Source organism: Callorhinus ursinus, unplaced genomic scaffold, assembly GCF_003265705.2.
Source record: "Callorhinus ursinus isolate GAN/ISIS: 27379988/994484 unplaced genomic scaffold, GSC_fseal_2.0 scaffold8, whole genome shotgun sequence".
Taxonomy (NCBI): Eukaryota; Metazoa; Chordata; class Mammalia; order Carnivora; family Otariidae; genus Callorhinus; species Callorhinus ursinus.
Window position 1 is genome coordinate 14,946,499 of NW_027397070.1, and position 11,436 is coordinate 14,957,934.

General features: G+C 38.6%; 1 protein-coding gene across 1 annotated transcript; it reads left to right on the forward strand.

Annotated features, from left to right (window-relative positions):
• Nucleotides 1-10,273: 10,273 nt before the first annotated feature.
• On the forward strand, nucleotides 10,274-10,701 carry LOC112821784 (large ribosomal subunit protein eL31-like). The gene has a single exon (XM_073894858.1). The coding sequence runs from the start codon at nucleotides 10,275-10,277 to the stop codon at nucleotides 10,647-10,649; it is 375 nt and encodes a 124-aa protein (XP_073750959.1). The 5' UTR covers nucleotide 10,274; the 3' UTR covers nucleotides 10,650-10,701.
• Nucleotides 10,702-11,436: the final 735 nt, after the last annotated feature.

Genomic DNA, 11,436 nt, shown 5'->3' on the forward strand with positions numbered 1-11,436 from the left:
ATAACAACAAAATGGCTGACACAAATCCCAAGTCTATCAGAATATCAGCTCTCAGGAAAAAAAAATAAATTACAAAACCAAATTACAGCCTTTTATTAGATTTTTTAAGTAATAATTTAAAACTACCACAGACTTATTTTTTAAAATAGGGTTTAACAGAGGTAGAGTTAAATAGAAGTAGGAATAAAGGTGAAAAATGATAGAATTAGCTTATGGATATCACCATGTTTAGGTTGCTGTTACTGAAACATGTTATTACTTAAATACAAATAAACATCTAAACATTTGTCTGTCTTATTTCCCTCCCTTTAAGGTTAGACTTTTAGATCTATAGAAGTACAAGTGTTTTTATATATATATATATATATATATGTATATATATACACATATATACATATATATATAGTTTTATATATATAAATTGTTTTATATATATATATATACATACGATTTTTTTTCAAATTTCCAAGGCTGTGTTGGTATATCCTTAGGGCCATTTGCTGAACTGGATTGTGGTAGAGCAAGCCTTCTGCAGTTTTATAAGAAAAGAACTGTGGTCACAAATGAATACTTTCAGTTTCATCCACACACTGAAGTAAAGCTGCATCAGTTATATTTATTATAGGTGAAAGACAATGATAAAACAGAGAGGGTGCTTAAAACTACTTGTGGGTTATATGAAGCGGAAATGTGATTCTGTTGCTCCTCAACAGGTTAGTCTTAACTTATTTATTTATTCATTCTTCTCTATCTCCTGAACCTTTATGTGGTGCAGCATGTCCTGTGTTTCTTGGAACAAGGTCTTCAGCATGACAGAGCTGCTTTTCAGTAGCTAGTGAATTGCTCATTTCAGCTAAATGAAAACAAACAAGTCGCAAACAAATGGAAGGGTACCCATGTTTATGGATTGGAAGACTTGATGTTGTTAAAATGTCAGTGATACCCAAAGTCATTGGTAGACTCAATGCAGTATCTATCAAAATCGCAAGGACTTTTTTTTGAAAAAAAAAAAAAATCCATCCTGCACTTCATATGGAATCTCAAGGGACTCTAAATTGCTAAAACAGTCTTGAAAAAGAAGTAGAAAAGTTGAAAGTCTCACATTTCCTGATTTTAAAACTTATGACAAAGCTACGGTAGTCAAAACAGTGTGGTACTGGCCAAAAGATAGACATAGAAACAAATGGAATAGAATAGAGAGCCCAGAAATAAGCCCTCACATATATGGTCAAATGATTTCTGACAAGGGTGCTAAAGACCAGTCAATGGGGAAAAATATTCTTTCAACAAATGATGATGGGAACTGTATAACTACATGCAAAAGAATGAATTTGGGTCTTTGACTTATACTGTATACAAACATTATAATGCATTAAAAACTATAGAACTGTTAGTAGAAGACATGGGGGAATGCTTCATGACATTGGATTTGGCAGTGATTTCTTGAATATGACCCTAAAAGCACAGGCAACCAAGGAAAAATAGCAAGTTGGATTCATCAAAATTCAAAAACTTTGTGCATCAAATTACAAAATTGGCAGAGTGAAGAGACAACCTACATAATGGGAGAAAATATTTACAAAGAATATACCTGTCTGATAAGGGATTAATATTCAGAATATATAAAGAGTTACAATGCAACAACAAAATAACTAACAGCCGTATTGAAAATGGATGAAGTACTGAATAGATATTTCTCCAAAGAAGATATACAGACGACCAATGAGTACAAGAAAAGATGCTCAATGTTGCTAATCACTAGGGAAATGCAAATCAAAAGCATGAGATACTGTTTCACATTGATTTTGATATCAGGCTAGTATCTAACTGAAACAAAACAGGGGATGACAAAAGTTGTCGAGGATGTGAAAAAATCAGAGCCCTTGTGCATTGCTGGAAGGAATGTGAAATGGCGCCACAGCTATGGAAAACAGTGATGGTTCCTAAAAAAATTAAACACATAATTATCATAAGATTCAGCAATTCTACTAAGTACATACCAAAAGTAATTGAAGGCAGAGAATTGGACAGGTATTTGTACATCAGTGTTTATAGCAGCATGATTTACAATAGCGAAATGTGGAGATAATTCAAATATCCACCGATGGGTGCGTGGATAAACAAGATGTGGTATATACATGCCATGAAATATTATTCAACCTTAAAATGAAGTGAAATTCTTACTCACACTACAACATGGATGAACATTGAAGATATTGGGCTAAGTGAAAGGAGTCAGACACTAAGTACAAATAGTGTGTGATTCCACCCACAAGAGGCACCTACAGTAGTCAGGGAGACAGAAAGTACAACAGGGGCTGCCAGAGGCTGTGGGGAGGGGAGAATGGGAGTTATTGTTTGGTGGGTACGGAAATTCAGCTTGAGGAAACCAAGTCCTGGAGCTGGATGGTGGTGATGATGGCGCAAGCAACAATGTGAATGTACTTGATGCCACTGAACTGCATGGTTAAAACGGTAAATTTTATTATTCTTGTATTTTGCCAAAACAAACACACAAACCGTCTATAGGGTAATGAGTGAAATAAAGATTTAAAATCACATGGAGCTCCTCAGAAGACACCAAAACACCAACTGAAAAGGCAAGTCATTGTTCAGATTCTATCATTTTATCAATGAATAAGGTTTTGTCACTGACAGCATTTCACGGGTTTGGCTTGAAACACCAGGCTGTCAATTTAAATACAAAAGCCCCATTCTAATGTGTATACAATAATGCTGCTGAAGAAAAGAGAAATCAAGAAGAGCTTATTTTTTTCTCTCCTATTTTAGTGGCATGCAATTTTCAGAGCTCTTACATATTCCCATGAGGTTTGCCTTTGAATTCATACATTTACATCTATATTCTCCTTGCATGTTATTTTAAGAAAACAAAGCTGTTCCTGGGACTTAAAAAAAAAAAATGACAGATGCCATCCAAAAGTTTTTTTCAAGGGAAGAAAACTGGTTCTTATTGAAGGGTAAATTGTGCATGCAACCCAGTGCACAGTTGGAAAACTTTGGATACCACTAATCTCAACCATTCATACTTTGACAGTTTCCTCTCTTAATTAACTAACCTGTAGACTCTGAGGTGACTTAATTAAACAGAATATTTGTCTAGTATATGTTATGGAATTAGATCCTAGTAAACATTTGCAACAGTGCCCACTTCTGCAAAAATATAAAGGAAACTGTAGAAAGATCAGTCTATGAGCACAAATATCTTTTCTTAGCAACCCAGCCTTGAACTGGAAGGCGAAAAAGAGCTTTGCCTGAAACGAGAGCAAAGACAGAATTTGCCTAAGATAAGACTTGGGATTCCATGCCATTGGACAAAGGCACCATTGCTCTATGGTTCAATGCAAGTCTGTTTTTCTCCTACATGCAATCTCACTGTGGCTTCTTTTAAAAGAATAAACCATTAGAGAGGAAATGGTTTATTCCATCTTTGATTTTTATTTTAATTAAGTGTATAATTTTATGTGGGTGTTTGTTTTGCTTTTCATTTCCTCTTTGATATTCCTAATTATTTTTAATTAAATTATGTGATGGGTAGAAAAGTCTTTCTATATATGTATTCTTGTGCATTGTGGCATGGAGAGACACTGGAGTTACATAGATCTTTTATTAAATTTTTTTCAGGGGGAAAAAAGTTTTGTTTTTAAAAGCAGTAATGACCCTTAAAAACCCTCAAATCCTGAGCGGGGGAGGGGGGAATACAATTTTGAGAATACTCTTTGTTTCCTGGAAATAAATTCATAAAGTAAGTCACTACCTATTATTTAGAAAAGCAGGGATGCCTGGGTCGCTCAGGCAGTTGGTTAAGTGGCTGCCTTCAGCTCAGGTCATGATCCCAGGGTCCTGGTATCGAGTCCTGCATTGGGCTCCTTGCTCAGCAGGGAGTCTGCTTCTCCCTCTGCCTGCCACTCCCCCTGCCTGTGCTTGCTCTCTGTCTCTCTCCCTCTTTGGGGATAAATAAATAAGTAATATAAATCTTTAAAAAAAATACTAAATAAAATTAATAAAATCTTTAAAAGTACTAAATAAATAGAAAAACATTTCTCAATTTTTTTAATGTATCAGAAAAAACTTGAAAAATCTTTGTATCCAAGCACCTACAAATCTTGAAAAAAGCTGATATCCTGGCCCCACCCTAAATGTGAACCAGCATCTATGGGTTCCTGACATTCACAGCTTTAATAATTTCTCTAGCGGTTCTGATGCACACCAAAGCCTTGAAACTATAGATTTAGGGTGTCTGACACTGTAAAAGACAGGTAGTTAACATCATTGTGCAGTTTTCCCACTCTAAACCTGAATGGAGTTTTTCTGGTCCCCACTTTTTTTATTGACATCAGTTAGCATTACCTGTATTGATCAAATTTCATGAATATGTAAAAATACCAATTAGTGAGCTATTGAAGCTACCTAGAGAAATTATAAAGGCATTTTATATTTTCAGTTAGAAGTTGTGGACCACTTGGTCTATACCTGAAGCAGGTACAACTGTTTCAATGGTAGTAGAGAAATCGACTACATGATATGGTAAATGGGGAACCTTCCATATGCAGATCCTAAGAGCTTTTTGATGAGCCTAAGTAAAGAGGGGACCTCTTGGTTATGAATATTTTCTTGAGGCAGGTTGAAAATTTCTGGCAACATCTAAACTATTGAATTTCCAGAGATTAATGAGGACTTTTGGGCAAATGGGGAGCATAGGATCTAAATTTTATCTTATGCTATCCATGGTGAATACATAGCTTTTTCTTTAAACTAAGAGTGTTTCCACCTAAGCACATATGAAATTAAATTTGCTTCTAATTTCATTCTCTCTATACCCTTAAGTCTTGCTCGGTAAGTAGTTAGCAATTTGCAAGGCTATGTTTGGAAAACAGGCATCTCTACCATAACATTTATAACAGGAAGAAAAGTAACATGTTAGCACACAAAACTCAAACCCTAAAAAAAAAAAAAAGTAAGGCAAGTTTATTTCCCATTTTCCAAACAAGGCCTATGGCAGAGTCTTAATGTAAAGAAAACCTAGAAAGTATTTTCAGAAACAGAGCTATTTTATTTTTCCGATGTTAAAAATCACAAGATCAAAGCTATTGCATTCTTTACCTTTGCTCTTCTAGTTATAAAATGTTTGCAAGATGCCAAAGTTGGGCTCTTCTTTTCCTTTTTCTTTACTTTTCTTTTCTTTTAAGATTTTTATTTATTTATTTGACAGAGAGAGACACAGAGAGAGAGGGAACACAAGCAGGGGGAGTGGGAGAGGGAGAAGCAGGCTTCCCGCCGAGCAGGGAGCCCCATGCAGGGCTCGATCCCAGGACCTGGGGATCATGACCTGAGGCCGAAGGCAGGCGTTTAACAACTGAGCCATCCAGGCATCCCAGGGCTCTTTCTTTCTGTTTGTGTTTTGTTGTTTTGTTGTTTTGTTGTTTTACTGTGCATGGGCTAAGTTCAGCATCATGGTACTTCTGAGACAGCAGTGTTCATTTTACGGTAGTGATAACAACAGCTGGATCCTCTAGAAACTGCCTTCAACCTTAATGCATTCCTTTTTGCTTCAGTTAACATTTTGATTCTTTAGTGACTCCAGGTCTGAAGGTGGCCGAGTTGGGGCACATTGCTGACTCCACCCAATAGAGCAGATTAGGAATATAAATCTCAGGACCTAGGCTGGCTACAGACATCCTTTGTTTAGATATTTTCTTTCTTGCTATTGCAGATAGACAGGCACTCTAGGTTCCTTTATGCTCTGGGGAAATTACGTGTGTGTTTGAAAGACATTGTCAGTCTGGATTTACATTCACTTCTTATCAAGGCATTTTTTTCCCAGATTTTAAACATCCTTCGACTCTTCACTAGAGAAATTCATTATTTTGATGAAATCAAACAGAAGGTGTGATCTTTAGACTCCACACTTTCCGTCTAGTAAAGAGCAAATAAACAAGAAGCCCGAAGTCCAGAGTAGTTTTCTCATATGGACTTGGTTAAAATAGATGCTAGATTAACATGGGATCTCACTGTTCTGCTAGTAAGAGATTAAGCAGTTAAGTATAGATTACTAGAAATATCTCCTCTCTTCTAGCACCATATTATTTTATTATATGTACATGAAAAATGATCTTTTTGTTGGGCTACTTTATACTGTATTCGGCTGTTTTATATTATGTCAGGTTAGTTCCTTAGAAATTGTTCTTTCTTATGCTTTTCTTTATTTCACATCTCATTTTCAAATATCCTAGCTTTGTGAGCATATCTGTGTGTGTGTGTGTGTGTGTGTGTGTGTGTGTTTGACTCTGATTTCTATAATTATTGGAGAGATGTTTCCTTCAATTTAGGGATACCATATACCAAGTTAAAAAATATGTAGTTCCCAAAATCTTAGCTCAGTCAAATGGTTAGGTAAGGAGAAAGTTTTCTAAACATATTGAACAGAATATATATTTGACAATAAAATAAACTCTCAAGGAATGTTTTCAGCATTATTATTTAAAACCTCAGTTACTTAGTCTTTGACTCCAAATGTTACTCAGCTTCCACTTTCTTCCAAACTTGGAAATTTCATTGTCATCTATAGGGTTTGGCTGAATCTTTTGTCTCCCAGTATTATCTGTGAGTAAGCACAAGCTTATCTTTAAGCAAAATAAAAACACTCTGCATCTAAGGAGTTGAGAAGTATTATAATCTCAGTTTTACAAACTGGAAAAATGTTTCTTGAGATTTATAGGCAGAGGTATAGCTTGGGTGGGGCTCAGGTCTTTAGCTGTGTAGGCCAGGGAAATTTCACACCATACTCTACTCTAGTGGTCCCAGGAAACATTAAAATAGGTATATTTGGGGAATCAAACTAAGATTGAGAAGTTTTTCTTTTCCAAGTAAACTCATCTGAAAGTATTGTCCACCATCTGCCGTCACCTTATTTCATTAAAGCAAGTGAATTTAATGTCAAAAACACAGGAAGGACATAATCTCAAAATAAATGGCAGTTCTTACATTGAATAAATTCAGTGCTATGAACAACGAACTCTATTGCTTTTGCTCTTCCCACTCTCCTGGAGATGGAACTGCTGTTCGGTCCTCAGCTCTGAGATGTGGTGTGATTTTGGAAAGAGTATGGTATTTTTGACACCATGCTGTCTTGAGGCAAAACCTTTGATTTTTCCATTTAGTAGCTAAATGGCCAAGTATAGACTAACTTAACTATTCTGAAATTCTGCTTCTTTGCTTCTCAAAAAAGAAGTAATAAATCTAGCTCCTGGTTAAACTGTTCTCAATAAAAGAATATTTAAAATATCTAGAACTTTGGCATGAAAAAATAAAGCCTAGAAAACTTTACAGCATTGCTTGTATTTCCAAAGAGAATAAAACAGAATGTGGAAACCAAATAATTTGAATTCCATCAATAGAGGAACATTTGTGTACATTATGGTACACACATACTATGGAAAATTACGTAGTTATTAAAAAGAATGAACTAGATCTATATGTATTGACCTAGAGAAATGTCAATAATTTACTTTTCAGTGGAAAAAGCAAGTTGCAAAGTAATGTGTGTAATATAATTCCATTATGTAAGAAGCATTGAGACAAAACATATGCATGCATTTATGTTTGGAATACTTATATGAGCACAGAGAAAATTAGAGAAAGACATATTTACTTACTACCTTAACTTTATATATTCATTCAGTGTGTTCTGAGCAAGGTGTTTCCTGACGCCGCTACTCAGAATTGTTCACCTTAACCCCAGACCCCTGTCTTAGCCCCTTTTATCCCCTTCCTTGTTCTATTTTTATCCAGAGCATTTAGCATCTCTGATATAATATTCACTTTACTTATTTGGTTTTGAATTGCTTGTCTTCCTTCACTAGAGTGTAAGCTCCAGGAAAGCAGATTTTTGTCTATTTAGTTCACACACCAAAAAAACCCCCACACCACCTATGTCATAAGAGGGCCTGATGAAGAGTGAGCAGTCAGTAGATATTTGTTAAATCAAAATACATAACAAAACCGTTGTGGTTGATGATCTTAGAAAAAGAGGGAGGTGGGGGGGGTGAGGATACAGTAGAACTTATTTTATACATCTGACTGTGTTTGAATGGTGTAAGAGGTACAAATTATTTTTGAAATCTAAGAGAACAATATAATAATTTATTAGAGAGCAGAACACCTAGTATATTTCCTGGCATTATTTGACAATCAATGAATGACTGTTCCTTTCCTCCCTCCCAAACTCCTCCTCACCCCTATTCTGCAACACATATGCTTCTCCCTCTGTGTTCAGGAAAGAATTTTCTTTGTCTTTTACAATTTAGTGTGAATTTAAAATAACCTGTTAACTTTCTCAGGGTTGTTTGCATTTAACTGTATAGCAAATTTCTTTTGTTTTCCTCTGGCAAAGAAGATAGAAAGCAATGACAAAACGGATCTCCGGGGTAGGCTGGGGGTGGAGGTGAATTTTGTTTACAGGGTAGCAAAGTGAGAGAGGAAAAGAGGGAGGCATGAGGAGGTGAAGGAGGAAAAGGTGATTGTAGAGGATGGTAGAGCTGGGGACGGTAGAGGCCAGGGCTGGATCCAAAACAAGCAGGGAAAGAGGGAGTGCTGAGGAAGGATTGTTACTAAGGGCAAGGAGACTGATGCGGAGAAATGAAAGAAAATAGAAGGTTCCCGATGCCTATTCTTAAGACCTCCTGGCTATCACAGTGCCACGGTCTAAAAGCTTTGTGTGGTCACCTAGTGCACTGCCCTCAAATAACAGATGAGGAAACTGAGACCTCAGAAACTCATCCTCCTCACTCTTGCACTGGCATTCCCAACACCGGTTCTACCCGTGGGAAGTGCCGAGCACCCTCCCTTCTTCCCAGGGGAACGCGTGTGCGGTTTTCAGAGCTGGGAGCAATGCACAGTTCTAAGCCCCCGAACTGCTGAGGAAGCAGCCACACCTCTTGGCTAACTAGCATTTTAATGATCTGAACCTACCAGAGAAATATAAGTGGTACGTGAAATACCCTTTCCTGATAAAAGAATGGAAACATGACTGCAGAACCAGAAGGTGCTGTTAGGTCTGAATGGAGAGATCCTGAAGCGTATCCCACAGAAGGTCGCATCCCGGGCAAGGTTTATGGACTTGAACCCGAGTCAAGGGGTAAGTAGGGAATAATCTCAGTATGGTATTAAAAGGACTTTCACACGTCTCCACTTCCTTATCCACTTGAATAGATTGTCTTGTGACTGAATCCCGCTGACCGAATCCCAATTTCTTACCAACGTGAAGTTTTGGAGCTTTTGTGCTTTAACACTTAAACCTATTTGTGTTCTTTTGTGGGCCACATGAATGCCGGTTTGAAAAGAACAGGTAGCTTAAAAATTATGTCCTCTGAGCCTTTCCCACCAAGCTGGAAAGGAAACGAACGTCGAGATCTGTTCTATAGGATAATAAATTTGATTAGCAGAAAACAGTCATGGGTGAGACCATTAGGAGAGGAAGCTGCAATATATTGTGGCTGGCGAGGCAAAGCTGAATGTCAGCACTTGATCGCAAAGCAGGAGGCCATTATCCACTGGCAGCAATTGCCGCGGTGACTTTGTTTGTTTTATAACCAATTATTGAAGCAGTGGGAGGGCAGTGCGCTGGGCAGCAAAGCGCAACCTCTGCCAGGGGCTCTCTCCCGCCCCCCGGGGCACCGCCGCTTCACTCAGCCTGCCTTTGCGGGCTGGGGTGAGTCCGAGAACATGGAAGGGGTCTGAGCCTAGTGTGGGGCACCTCTAGGCTTCAAATCACACATATCTGGATGTGTGGGGATCCGGCATAGCCTGCCAAGTCTTATTCCTTTGCCAGTAGCTGGTTGTGAGATCCCGAGCAAAGTCAGCTGACTGAATCTATTGGGCAACCATGAGAAAGAGTCTTGCAGACATCCCACCTCAGGGAGAAGGATGGACTCAGGGTCGCAGTCACTGAAATCCATCACAGGGCTACTAACACAGACCCATCCTTGGGAGATGAAGGGACACCTTGGCGACCTCGGCTCAAGGAACTCCCTGGGTGACCATCCTTAGCTCAAGGACTCCCTGATGACCTTGGGGAACTTTCTTAGACCGTACTGGGCTCTGGGATGCTTTCTCCCTCTCTCCTTCACCCAAGGGCAGGTTTGACTCATGGTCTGATGGCTCTTCCAACATCCCATCTCTCCTCCTACTTCTTCTCATGCATGCATCTTCCCTAATAAGATCCTTCAAGTTTTGCTTTCCAACCAGGGCCCGGCAGAATGGCTCCCGCGAAGAAGGGTGGCGAGAAGAAGGGCCGTTCTGCCATCAACGAAGTGGTGACCAGAGAATACACCATCAACATTCACAAGCGCATCCATGGAGTGGGTTTTAAGAAGCGTGCCCCTCGGGCACTCAAAGAGATCCGGAAATTTGCCATGAAGGAGATGGGAACTCCAGATGTGCGCATTGACACCAGGCTCAACAAAGCTGTCTGGGCCAAAGGAATAAGGAATGTTCCATACCGTATCCGCTTGCGGTTGTCCAGAAAACGTAACGAGGATGAAGATTCACCAAACAAGCTCTACACACTGGTTACCTATGTACCTGTCACCACTTTCAAAAATCTACAGACAGTTAATGTGGATGAGAACTAATCGCTGATTGTCAAATAAAGGTATAAAACTGCAAAAAGAAAAAAAAAAAAAAGGTCCTTCAAGTTTTAATCCCAACTAGGTATCTGTCTTTTGGAGACCCCAGACAAACACAGCTTCCTTTTCCTCATTTTTATAATAGGAAATATTCCTTCATGCCTTCCTTGCAGAGGTGTTATAAAGATTAAATGAGACAATGTGTGAGGAAGGATAAAAACAATGCCTGGCATTAGCAGGTGAACATATAAATAGTAGCTGTTCTGTTAAGCTGCGTGTGGGTTGAGCCACAGCCCAGAAGCTGATGGGAATCTGTGTTTGCAGCAGGTAGAAGAGCTGAGACCAGAGCAGAGGGCATGTTCCCCCACCGACCTCATGGACTCTGAAATATCGAGAAGTCAAACACACATCTGACACATTTCTAGTATTCTGGGAAGTTGGGTCTTTTTTTTTTTTTTCGGGATGATCTAGAAATATCCAAGAAAGGTCAAAATCTCTTCTATGAAGCCTGTAAGAGGGGATTATTTCTCTGGTCCTTTGAACCTTGGAATTTCACTGAACACATCCTCTCTCCCAATGATACCTGAATTTAATTCATACTTCTAGTTGTGTTTCCTGTTAAAGCAATCAATGAACAAGTGGAGGAAATTGGAGGAGGGGCTTCGCTGGGCATAGACTGGGTGTTTGGTAGCATAGGCTACCTTCCAACTGTTTGTCCTACTAATATAAGCAATGCAAAACTGTCCTGCGCTCAGCCTGGCACAGGGGGCAGGGAATCTTGTTTTTATCAGAT

Bases quoted from the DNA above. Each gene is read 5' to 3' on its own strand.
- LOC112821784 (XM_073894858.1), top strand. From the start codon at position 10,275: ATGGCTCCCGCGAAGAAGGGTGGCGAGAAGAAGGGCCGTTCTGCCATC.